This window comes from Ictidomys tridecemlineatus, chromosome 12, assembly GCF_052094955.1.
Source record: "Ictidomys tridecemlineatus isolate mIctTri1 chromosome 12, mIctTri1.hap1, whole genome shotgun sequence".
NCBI classification, from domain to species: Eukaryota; Metazoa; Chordata; class Mammalia; order Rodentia; family Sciuridae; genus Ictidomys; species Ictidomys tridecemlineatus.
The window spans coordinates 92,807,479-92,820,948 of NC_135488.1; the positions used below are offsets into that span (position 1 = coordinate 92,807,479).

At 42.9% G+C, this 13,470-nt stretch overlaps 1 protein-coding gene across 2 annotated transcripts in view; it reads right to left on the bottom strand.

The window, feature by feature from the left end:
• Vit (vitrin) overlaps positions 1 to 13,470 on the bottom strand; it is a 112,888-nt gene that overhangs the window by 38,739 nt on the left and 60,679 nt on the right. For both annotated transcript variants that reach the window (XM_013363450.4, XM_078029393.1), the window contains exons 6-7: positions 8,192 to 8,269; positions 934 to 1,125 (exon numbers count right to left, since the gene is read on the bottom strand). In XM_013363450.4, coding sequence (XP_013218904.1) covers positions 934 to 1,125; positions 8,192 to 8,269 — 270 coding nt within the window. The remainder of the gene's footprint in view (positions 1 to 933; positions 1,126 to 8,191; positions 8,270 to 13,470) is intronic.

Genomic DNA, 13,470 nt, shown 5'->3' on the forward strand with positions numbered 1-13,470 from the left:
GTGCCCAACACTTTGACAGTGTTGATTCACCTTGTGTTAAATAAAAAGATGGATAGACAGCGGGGGTCTGCCAGGGAACAGGGAAGGGCCAGGCTACACGGCAGTCATGATTGGAAACTAGAGGTCAGGCTGAAAATAACAAGTTCTGGGGATTTCTTCCTAGAAGGAAAAAGTGGCATTGGTGGGAAATACTCAGAAAAAAAAATTTCTCAGGACAATAGAATTCCAGCTGTGGAATCCCCCCACCCCACCAGAAACTCTTTGAGATGAGACAGGTACCTATTAGCAATGCTGATGTAAGCCTATGTAGAAACTTGAGATTGGATTATCAGATGAGTTTTAAGGCCCTGTTGATGTGATGCTGCCCTTTGATAAAATCGAAAACATGATTTAAGCAACAGATAAAAGTGGTCAGATAAAAAGAAATTAGGACAGGAACAAAAAATTTCAACTATTTGACTCTTCCTCATGGTGACCCCCCCCCCCATTATTTGAAGACTTCCAGCTATAAACCATTTGCCTCTTAAAACTACCAAAACCCAGCCAGGTGCAATAGTGCATGCCTATATTCTCAGCAACTGGAGAGACTGAGGCAGGAAGATGGCAAGTTCAAGGCCAGCCTCATAACCCAACAATAGTTACATAGAAACCTAGGATCCCTTCAAAAGAGCTTTTGGAGAAACTAGGGTTTTTGTAATAGGCCAGTTTCATGTAATATCCTACCTTTGAAAGCACTGTGAAAGTAGTCCTAGTTTGATTACGGAAGACAGAACCACATACCAACTCCTGGTGCAGGTCTCAGATGCTCCCCACTCGCCTGGCTGAAGAGGTGGGGGCTGAGCCCTACATATCAATGTTCAGAAAGAGCTGTTACTCTGAAGACCCCAAATCCTACTCTTCTAGTACACAGCAACACATGGTTCACCTACTCACCCATCTCCCAGCTCCCGTGGCCCACAGGCTGAGGTCTGGGGCTGCTGGTGGCAGAGGTTGCAAATGGGAATGGCTTTGGCAAGGTGGCGTGGGTGACCTCAGCTGCTGGCATAGCCAGAATCTGCATCAGGGTGACTGGCTGTGCAGTTGTCCCTGGAGCAGATGGCCTTTGATAGGCTTTTGTGGTCTCGCCTGTAAGGAAATGGAATTATATACCAGGGCCTGCAAGAGTCTATAGGCTCTTGGAGGACTAGAAATCAAATAAACGTTCACTGAACACTTGCTATGAGCAGAGACCTGTGCTGGCTGCTGTGCAGGGGGAAATCTAGACAAACAGCCTGCAATTCCTGCTTAAAGGAACGTTCAATCTCAGAGCAATAGGCCAACCAACAAACCAAAGACCAAATAACAACAATAAACTTAACTGACAGTTAAACACTATAGCAACATAGACATTGCAGAACATGATTCGTTGCCAAATTAATTTGCCAGGCACCATGAAGAGGGTTTGTGTACTCTATGACTTACTCTTAGAGATTGCATTCTAGCTGTTCTAGTTTAAGTTGGTTCATTACCAGTTAACTAACTCCTCTGGGCCCCAGTTTCCTGGTCTATAAAAACGGGTAATGAACTGACTCCATGGTAAAGGAGCATCTAGATTCGTCTTTTAAACTGTGCTCTTCATCCACATGTGATGACTTGGAATGCTTCCACAATTTGAAGCTCTGCCATATAGTAAGTCTCAATTCATTAGTGATCTGGTTGCCCTGAGGGGATCTCTGAAGGTTCAGAGGAAGAGGAAAAGTGGCTACCCATTGAGTATTGGGGACTATCTTGAGATCCTAGAAGGAGATGCCCTGCAAAATCAATAGCACCTCAGTCCTGGTACAGTTGTGCGTGCCTGTGGGCCCCAGTGGGGTATGCCAGCTTCTGTATCTCTATCTCTGGTGTCTTAGGACTGCTGTAAGAAAACATGTCAAACTTGGTGGCTTACAAAGCCAAATTTATTCTCTCAAAGTTCTGGAGGCCAGAAGTTCAAAATCAGTATCAGTGGGCCAAATGCAAGGCATCTGCAGTGCTGAGCTCCCTCCGGGAGGGTAGAGGATTCAATGTGTTTCTTGCCTTGTCCTGCTTCACCTGGTGGCTGGCCTTCCTTGGCTTTTGTCCTCTTCAAGCCTAGCAGCCTCAATTATTTCTCAGCCTCATCTTCACATAACTTTCTCCTTTATGGGTATGGAATTATCTCCCTCTGCCTCCCCTTGACAAGTGTGCATATGATGGCTTTTAGGGCCTACCCAGGTATTCCAGGGTAATTTCCCCATCTCAAGATCCTCAATCACATTACAACATATGAGAAAATATTCACAGGTTCCAGTGGTCAGGAAGAGGGTCTTTGGGGAATGGGGAGCATATATTTGTCCTGCCACAGTATCCTGGCTCCTGCCTTCACTCTGCTTAGGGATGAGGCACTTTTTTGGTACATGGAACAGTAGGCCAAGGGGGGGTTGCATCTGAGACAAGAGTAAAGGAAATGTCATAAATCAGACAGACAAGGTAATGGAAATGTCAGAAATGTCCCTCTTCGTGGGAACCATCTCACTCACTCTTCACTGTTGTTCAGCATTGTAGATTGCACAGCATCCTGGGAAAGTGGTGTCAGAACCATAGTCCTGTGGACAAACTTTTGGTGGGTGTTCAGATGCATTGCCAGGCACCAGCACCTGCTCCTTTCTCCACTCTGACACTGTCACTTTCTTGAGAATCCCAGCTCTGACCAGGAAGGGCAGTCAGCAAAGAGTGAACCTGGAATTCAGCCATTCAGTCCACTCTGGCAGGCATTAGCCAGTCAAGGCAGGAAGCAAATCCCTCATTCACCTTGATGGTTGCTAATAGTTGGTCTCCTTTAAATCTGTCTGTAGATTGTGCCAGACAAGTCACTAAAGAGTTGGAGGCCACCTTGGGGGGTCAGCTTGCCTTCCAGTCTTCAGGCCATTCTCAAGCAGGACCAAACCTGCCTGATTTATGACATTTCCATTACCTTAAAGGGTCTGAGCTTCCAGAACAAGTCTAGGGAAGTGTTTATTTTCTCCGGAACATTCCCCTGTCTTACACTCAGGAAAATGCTAACAGGCATTGATGCCTCTTTAGGGAGATGCTGGCCCGGGTTTAACCTTCATCCAGGGAAAAGCCATATAACAGAATTGCTTGTACACTTTAGGAAATAGGATATAAGAATTAATTTGAAGAGAAACATGTAAATAAGCTGATGGTACTCAAAAACTTAATTAATCTACAGTATACTAAAAAGAAAACTTCAACTAGCAAATAGTGAACATTTTAAAAGTTATTGCATATTAAAAACAAAAATTATCTCTTTTTTTTTTTTTGGGTACACCATTGGCTAATTCCAAGGCTTTAGAATACCCTATCCTTATTGGTGTGCTCATAATGGTTTGCTAGAGAGAAGTAAAATATCCTGGGGACAGCCAGCAGGTGCTGTCAAACATTTTGTAAATTCAACCAACGTGGCCATCTCTCCGGTCTTCCATGAGCTGTTTCTGCCTGCTCCCCTTCACAGATCTGAACTGGCTTTAAGAGGGGACAGAGAGAGTCACTTTCCCTGCCCCAGCCTTACGAACACAGCGCTTAATCTGGTCCAAAGGGAATTCTTCATGGAACCAGATTCTTTTTGAGCAATTTGAAGTAAAACCCATAAAATAGTTTTTTTTTTTTCTTTCCACATAATCTCAGATACTTGGTCTCTCTTCAAAGTTTCAAAGATGTTCATGGGAAAGCTTTTCAAAACTTCCCTTAGACTCTCTATTCTTTTGGACATAATCAAGAACAGCCCCAGAGAGCTCCTTCCTACACCTGGCCCCTCAGCAGAATCACCGTGGAGGTGTTATGAAGGCAGACTTTAGGGAGCTGCTCACAGACATGTCAACTCACTGAATCTGAGGTGGGAATCATAGCCAGGGCCGGGCTCCACTCTGGGCTCTCCCTACCAGCCCTGCCACTAGAGCTTTCTGAGCCTGGTTCCTTTTGTTGTACCATGGGCATGGTCATCCCTTCCTGGGAAGGTTGTTGTCATAATTAGAGGTCAAGTCTATCGGGGGCACATGCACACCATGCTTGACACATGGCAGACATTCCATAAGTGGCAGCAGCTGACATTTATCCCCATACTAAGTCTCCCCCTCTGCTGGTGGAAAACAGTGTTCTCACTAGGTGTCAGATATGGGGGGAAGTGAAGGAGACGGAGGTCAGAAGCCTGAAGCCGGTAGCTGGTTTAGCAGCAATGTCTGGAGATAAGAGTGCTGGGGGAAGATTTGGTTCTTCCTATCACTAACTCATCCCATGCCTCAGGGTTAGATATGAGGGCAGGAAATGCAATATTCATTGAGCACCTACCATGCGCCACATTTCAAAGTTCTCTTTTACACAAACATACACATTTAATATTTATCATGATTCAGGAAGTTGACTGAAGTCTTCCTATTTTTGAGATAAGGAACAAGTTTTCCAAGGGGTCAAGAAATAGATTTAGGCTCACATGGACACATAGGTAGCAGAGTCAAGATTTGGACTCTATGTATTTGATTCCAAGTCGATGCCTCCTCCCTGCCTCCTTTTTCCATCGAAGGGGGAGAAAGTGGGAGGCAAATCTTGGGAAGGTTTAGGATCCCTAGACGTGGTTTTCATTAGAGGTGACCCAGAGCCCTTTGAGATCTCACAAAGCTATTGTCTTCTATGAGAGGGTGAGGAGTGGCCTTAGTGGGTAGGTTTGGGCAGTGAGGGCAGAGGTTCCTAGAAAGTCAAACTTAGGGCAATAACCTTCAGTTTGGCTTTCTTCCAGGTGAGGGCCTTAGCATTTGGCCAGAGGAGCTGGGCAAGGGGTGGGGGTGGGGCGGTTTCTGGCTGTCTTGCTCAGTAGCTTCAAATAAAGATTTACTTTCCCTTTTCTTTCTATGGTACCAGGAATGTGCTTTTCATTTTTTTTTTTTTTTTGTAAATTTCTACAAATGAACACTTACCTGATTTTATTTAGCTCAGAGTAGATGGAAGCTCTAGCCAAATAACAGTTGCCCGCCGGATGCTTGCTAACTGCCTGGGGGAACAGCATGTAAATCTCAGGTACTGTCTGTCCTCAGCGTGAGCTGCACCAGGCAAATCAAGATGCCTTCTATTTTTCGAGTGAGATAATTTTCCGCAGAAGAAGGTTGTTATGCTTTTGGGGGTCGTCCTAACCTGATTTACCTGTTAACTCACATTCTTGGGGAGGCAAGGAATCATTTTACGTGGGCATGCTGGGTCCTGAATGGTCTCCATCCCTTCTGCTTCAGCCAGTTTCTAAAGGAATTTAATCGTTTAAGGCAAAGCAGCAACACGAGGGGCACTCTTTTGTGATTCTCACCGGAATTTTTTATTTGAATTGGTAAAAACCTACTCCATGGTGGGCATGAGATTTTTTTTTTTTTTTAAAGCCTGAGGTCCCTATATCTTGAAACCAGGCAGGACCCCAAGCCTCCCTTTTAGGTTGAAATGCTTATTATTTAGCTCAGGGTCTGGCACACTGCAGGTGCTTAATATGTGGTTACTGTGTGAATGAATGAAGGGATGAACGTAAATCTTGAGACTAGTCATCTAGTGATAAGGAGCTGATAGTAATACTGGGTGAAACTGTTACAGAAAGTTGAAATGGCTTAGTAAAGGGACAAGTGACAAAGCAATGCCTGTTTTAACTGTGGCTTTTGCCAGTTTATGAATTTACATAGCAGCCAATTTCAAAATGAGTACCCAGGCCCACCTGCACTTCTCTGGAATGTTAACAACAGATACCGGGAACAAGCACTTGCTGGGAGTGGATGGTGTTAAGCTTGGCCATGGTGCTGGGGTAGAGGGAAAAGTTTTGGAAATGATCTCTGCTATGAACATAGAAATCAAATGCATTCTATAACACCAGGCATCCTTTGGTTATAATTCCTCTCTCTCCCTCTATGACTTACCAGGTGATACAATCAGAGTATGGGCCAGTTAGGACAATGCCTTGGGCAAGTTACTGAACTTCTCTAAGGACCAGTTTCCTTATCTGAAGAAGCGGAAGACACTGGTACTCTGTCCCGGGGTTATTGCACCGTAGGTGGCACTAGAGAAAGTACTCAGTTCATGGCTGTTGTCATAGAGGTTGTGTGAGACCGTTCCCATGGTTTAGAATTGAGCCAGAAGGGCGGAATGACCCCTTCCTAAACGAGAAGACGTGTCCCTGAACTTCCCCGACGCTGGGCCATTGCAGTACCATCTGTGCCATCACCAACCCCTCCTCTCTCTAGCCCAGTGAGCAGAAGGAAAGGTCCAGAAGAGGGAGGGCTCAGTAGCCAGGTTGTGGGGAGTGCAGTATTCAGGACAAGAGACTATTCCCTCCCTTCCTTCATGTTTTGTCCTCCCCATGACAGAAGAAGGTGCCGCAAGAGTCACTCATCGATGTGCAGGGAAGGGAGCCGGACATCTCACTTCCTGCCCTCTCCCTGAGGCTCAGCAGCACAGGCCCAGCTTATGTGCTGCAGAAGACTTGGCAGGCTTTTAGGAGAGTATCCTGGGAATCTAGAAATACTCTACCCTTTGGGGTAAAAAGAGGAAGTGCTTGACCTGTGGCTCCTGAGGTTAGGGGCTTACTTGAACATGGGACTCACTCTGCTCTAGGATCTCCAAGAAGGGGACCAGAGGGCACCTGGAGTATCCTAGGCCAGCAGTCCTTAAATGTGAAGAAGAGGAAGGTGACCTCACTCTATCCCACAGTTCTGACCTCAAAGGGGACCAAAGGGAACCCTACAATTCCCAGAGCTCATATTCAGGGGCTGCCCAGGAATAGCAACCCTTATTTCACTGCTGTGTACAAGTGTGGATTGCCAGGGGTGGGAGAAGGGGTGGGGGCCCAATGAGAAGGTCTAGGACAGATGGACAGTACCCCTGTGCCCCACACACTTCAACTACTCAGAAATCACTATGTGAATAGAAGTTGCTGGGCTAGGGGAGACAACAGGACACACCTCTTAAGGATGTCTCTGTCATCTGTTCCTCTTCCCTGTGTCCACACTCAAAAAGGACAGGTGCTATCTCAGAAATGGCCCATAAGACTGGCAGCTTGTAGATTGGGGTGGAGAAGAGCTGTATCCTTATAACTAACCACATCATTAAAGATATAGATGATATAAAGATATAGTAACTAGGAAGACAACAACAAATTCCTATTTGTATGTCAACGCTGGTCAAATTGAGAGTTTCTGTATGCACTGGTATTAAAATAAGAAAAGTCTAGGATAGTGATTTAGGGAGGAGTTTTTGGAGCCAGGCTGTCTGGGTTGAACTCTCATCTCTGCTACTTTCTAGCTGTTTGGCAAAACGAGATCACTTAACATCTCTGTGCTGCATTCTTCTCAAACTGTACATTAGTGCTAAGAATAGTACATGCAGATGGTAGTCTGGGGTTGATTAAAGGCAATGATCAGGTAAAGGTCTTGGAACAGTGCCTGGCATACAGCCAGTGCTCAGTAGATGCTAGCTTCCACTGCCATTCTTAAACCTGTTCACTCCACATCCATGACTAGAACCTCAGCTACATCAGCTCATCCTGTAAGCTGCTGGGAGCAAATACCAAATCCCACCAGAAGGCAGGTCCCAGACCACAATCATGCACATGAGTTCTTGATTAAACACTGAAATACGGACAGAGGAATTCCTTGGCCTGAGGTCTACCTGTCCTTGTCTTGCGGTTCCCACGGAAGCCGGGTGGGCACAGTCCTGCAGACAATGTATTTTGGCTGGGGTTGTTCAGATTAGCTGCTCGCTGTTATCACAGAAGCCGCCTCGTTCTCTTTGCTTCCTCCCTTCATTTCATACTAAGTAAATCTGGCTTTTCTCCTTTTAGTTGCCAGGGAACATTTCCAGACAGAATGTCATGTCATCTTCTAAAGCAGCAATGCAGTGAAATTCAAGGCAGCAGTCACTCCAAATGAAAATGGCACAAGCGCAGGGACAATCTCAAATTGTGAAAACAAAAAAATTAAGCCTTCACTCCTTAGTCCCAGATGTCTGCTCCCATTGATGTCCGTGCCATGCTTCTGGCATCGGGTAAAATATCACCAGAGTCAGTGTGGCATGACCAGTTAAGATGTTAATTTCGACACCATCTCCTAAAACACAATATTGCTTATGTTTACAAACTCAGAAAGTTTAGATTAAATCACAAATGAACACTTGCCTGCTTTGGCATCTGGGCTTTTGGATGATGAATACGTCAGAGTTGATGGGTAGGTCACACCCTTTTGGGGTTTACTTTCTGCAAAAAAAGAAAAAAAAAAGATTTATTTCTAGAGCTGGAGATTTTAGATGATTCTATACCGGTAAGTTGATTTCGTCCTTCCAATTTATCTCGAGTTCAATAAAATCAGTCTCCTTTGTACTGACTTGTTGATTACAATAAGAAAGCCAAGTGGCATTTTGTTTTCTTGTATGCCCTGTGTTTTATTAATGTTAGAACGGAAGCAATAAAATCTCCATAACTCAGTCGTTTAGCAGGAGCAACCCTTATTTCACTCATGATGATGTGACCTGTAAGTTAAGGTTTCATGCATGTGGCTTTGAATGCTTAATTATGACAGCAGATGGACATGAAATGCTGCACATTCTCTCCTCCCAGGTGCAAGGGCTCTCGGGTCCCCCACAGGCTATACGTGCATGGCCATCTCTCATTCTCAGACTGCGCTGATCCATTCATACTTTATGCTGGTAGAGAAAACTGAAAGTAGGTAAATATAGATCAGCCTTGAAAATAACCAAGTGTTGCCACCCAGGGAGAGATTTTAGATGCCCAGAGAGGGTGTGGATGGTACTGTCTAACAGGGAAACAATGGAAGCATAAAAAGGAAAAGACATTAGGTGATCGACCCGGTACGCAGCACTAAGCTTGGCAGGATGCAAACTGCCTGAGAAGGCTGCTTCCTGCAAAAGTCTTCTGACCACGAAGAGGAGCTGCCTGAAATTCCAAGGGAGCTTTGTTCTGCAATTAAACTGAGAGTGCTGGTGGAATGCAGTAAGCCCCCCAAAGGCAAATAATTTGTCTGAGTTGGTAGCTGTTGAATTCCCAGGGCCTCAGGCAGTGTCTGGCTTGTAAGGGCTCCCTGAGTCCTTACTCCTGAGGCTGAGGAATGACGCCCAGGCCTCTGTGAGGATTCATACACCCCGGGAGGTGGGTGTCCATTGTGATCTGTTATTTACATGGAATAATGGATGCACTGTGGCTCTCCACCTGAGGGAATTCTTTTATTAGAGGATGAAGGTTGTAGAAGACATGGTAAGGCACAAAAATCCTGGCGGGTGGGACTAAATCTTGCCAAATATCCTATTGGCTCAAGGGATTGTAGGGTCTTAAGAAGTGCTTGGGCCTGGGAGTCAGAAAAAAAATCTAGGCTCTAGGCTTCTGTTTCAGTTTTCCTTTAATTAAGTTGTAGCAGCTTCCAAGATTCTTGTTTTTACATTCAGAAAATATGAGTAATGGTATGGCCACTACTTAACAACACAAAGCTGTAAGAAAGAAAAAAACAGCTCATGGGTGAGACAATGCAAGAATTTTCAGAGGTGAAATGATTGGGTTCTAAGAACTTTAACCTAATTGGTGAATTAATCCTCTGTTATGGATTAACTAGTGAATCACCCGTAGGCAGGTAGGTGTGGCTGGAGGATGCAGGTCACTTGGTGGCATGCCTTTGAGGTTTATAGTTTGTCCTTGGTGAGGAGAGCTCTTTCCTGTTTTCCATGTTCTGAGTTGCTATTCTCCGTCATACCCTTCTACCATGTTGTTCTGCCTCACTTTGGGCCCAGAGCTATGGAGTCAGCCATCTATGGACTGGGACCTCTGAAACCATGAGCCTCAAATAAACTTTCCCTCCTCTGTGTTGTTCTCGTCAAGTCTTTTGGTCACAGAGATGAAAAAGTTGACTAAAACAGTATATTTAATGTATATTGAAAACATATATATCATGTACCTATCTATAAAGATGCAAAAACTCATTCTGGTGTAACCTATAAGTGCCACTCAAAGGCAAAATGAGGCAATACATTGGGGGTTATTGGCTGTAGTCACTTCATCTCATTAAAATCACCTGGGGAGTACAATGTGGCATTTCCAAGTTCTCCACATGGGTCCAAGTATGCTCCCAATAGATGCTAATTGGGGCCATTTTGGAACCCATAAGGGTCCCACTGGCTGTGGGCCACATTTTTATTAACAGAAAGTGATCAGACACATCATCTCCCTCTATTCATGATTCTTCTCACCACTAAAACCTAATGTTTCTGTTTCTATTCAGAAGGAAAAAGAGCGTGAGCTGAGTTTTCTGAAATGTGGATCAAAAACAATTGGGGGTCCTTCACTGACTTTTAAAATCCCAGGACTGTCCAAAGATCATGCTGACCAAAAATGCTCATGCCCCTCAAACCCGGTTTCCCAAAACAAATTAATTATAGGAGCACAGTGACCTGTAAAAATTAGAAATAAAAACCTAGAGAAAGGTCATAAGGATTCTGACATGATCCAGTTAAACTCGTTGGCCATGAACCTCTGAATAACGGGGCGTGCCTTGGCTGCAGCCTTCTGCCGCAGTGCACTCCGTAACTCATCCATTCGAGAGGCTTCCTAGCCACCGCAGAAGCACAGATGTTTATTATCGTTGGCGAAACGTACTTTCGGTTAAATGTCACTAGGAGGAATGAGGGGAGATGGAAGTTGAAATTTATAGGGAATAATCTCAGCAGATTGATTTTCATTTTAAAAACCTAAAGCATCTCTTACTCTCATGGAATTAATTTTTTTTCTTTTAAGCCTCTGGTGGGAATCTTGAGTTGCAAGCTGAGCCCCTTAAGGTTGAAATGCTCTTATTTAACCAGGGGTTACTTGGAAACACCTATGTGGAGATTATATTTCTTTCTGTCTCAACATATTTGTATTCTAGACAGTAGCATTTTCAGATGGTCTGCTCTGAGTTCTGTTACGAGGCAAAGACCCGCAATATTGCAGTTGATGCCCTTCCACTATCTGATAAAAAAAAAAAAACCTATCCAATTTGAACCCGAGTTGTATAGAACCTGGCAGGCAACAGGGAACAGGGATTGTTCAATTTGAGAAGAATCCTCAAAGGTCTGTTTTTAGTTGTATTACAACCTTGACAGTTGGAGGGTGGTCGGGTTTAGGGCATAGGATGCCTAACAATGCTAGAGAACCACCCAGGCTGGAAGACCTAGTATGTTAGGAGACATTTCTCTGCTTCAGTTGCCTCTTCACAGGTGGCTCCTACTCAGGAAAGTCCCATGACAGTTCCAGGAAGATTTGCTAGAATCTAGTTGAAGATCCTGCTGAACTGTCTTAGAGAAAATGGGAGATTCAGGTCCTAGACAGTGGAGGTTTAAGTCCACATCGGAGACTGTGTTGTGCTCAAATGTTGATGGGGAATATGTCCAAAGCCTGAGGGGCCTCTGCTGGCCAATCTCATAAAACGTGAGCACCAATCAGGACAGTGATAATAATATAGTGTATTTAAAAAAGCAATTCACCAGTCCATAGTCCCCATTAAAAAAAAAATGCACAGGTTGGGGGAACGGAAGAAAACTCCTCTTTATATAAGAATACTAGCTAATAAATGTGGAAGGGATGATAGAATTAGGAAAAATTATGATTTTGCAATTACAGTTGTTTCTCTGGATTCCTGAATCTGTGGATTCAACTAACCTCAGATTGAAAATACTTAGAAAAAGAATTATGTCTGTGATGAACATGTATATACTCTTTTCTTGTCATTATTCCTTAAACTATATATATATATATATATATATATATATATATAACTATTTACATGGCATTTACACTGTATTAGGTATTATATAAGTAATCTAGGGATGACAAAAAGTATATGAGAGGATGTGTGTAGGTTATATGCAAATAGAATACCATTTTATGTAAGGGATTGAGCATCCTGCAGATTTTGGCATCCACAGGGGATCCTGGAATCAGTCCCCATGATACTGAGGGTCTACTGTACTAATATAATTCTTACTACAGCAAGGATGAGCACTGGATATTAAAACTACCAAGTTAAATTTATTTGGGAATCAGTTAGCCAAGTGGTTTTAAAGTATCACTCTATAGATTGTTTACTAATTATGAGTATATTTGTCTGGAGAGAAATGGAATGTAGCCAACTAATCAAATTTACTATCACCAATAATTAGATAAGTCAACACTATGTGCCTCTTGATGTGGCCAATGTGGTATGACCCCATGGATATGCCATATGACCTATCCTTTTCAAAATATTTAACCTGAATCCAATCATTAGGAAGCAGTTGGAAGTGTTTTTCATCCAGATTATAGGACATGCTAGACAACTGACCTGGACTTCATAGATGTCAATGCCATTCATGACCAAAGAGGAAGTGTGGTGGGTGATTAAAGATACTAACTGAACATGACAACCAAACGCAATGCATAACTTTCGATCAGATTGTGGATCCGAATAAAAAATAAATTATATTAAAGATTATTTTGGAGATACTTGAATAAGAACTTTTTATTAGATGCTATTATTATTTCAAGTTTATATTCTGGGTGCAGTAATGGTATCATTGTCATTTTGGAAAACGATTCCTACAAGATGTGTACTGAAGTATTTAGGGATAAAGTGTCATGTTGCCGGCAACTTTTGTTCACATGGTTCAGAAAAAAGTATCCATAGATGATAGATAGATTGGCAGACAGAACAAACGTGGTAAAATATTAGCAATCCATGAATTTGGGTGAAAGAAATATGGGTATTCATTGTACTCCTCTTTTAATTTTTCTGTTAATGTGAATGTTTTCAGAATAAAGGCTTGATTTGGGGAAATTCACAAAAATAGAAAAAGATGGGAAGGCAGGTCATGATAGCACCAAGAATACTAGGTTAGCTTTCACTGGGAAATTGCACTACAGTGGTCATTATAGATCATTGTTATTAACTTTTTGAAAGAGAGAAGAGTGAAAATGATTATCTATAAAAATCTTGTGGCTCTAGATAGGGAGAACTGATTGAATAGTAAAACAATTATTTAAACACAAATTTAAAAAATTGAAACTAAAATTGTGGCTCAGTTTTTTTTTTTCTAAGCACATGCTCCCATTTGTTCAATTTCCAGAAATCTTAAAAGATAAATGCCCAGATATGGGGCATATTAGCCTAAAAAAAAAGACTAGTTTAAAAATATAAATTATTAATGCAATCCACTTTATTAAAAGTTTGATTGTACTTATAGATAGCAGCAATGTGTTTAAAATGAGCAATTTGAGGCTCTTAATAGTTCCAGATTTGACTTTATAGTGATTTATCATGTAATTATAATTCATCGTTTCATGATCTTAGAAGAAGTAGTGCTTTGGATTTTTATGAGATGAAGTGGGCCATCAACAAAAGCTAAAAGCTCATGGAAAAGAGCAAACTTCACCCTGGGAGG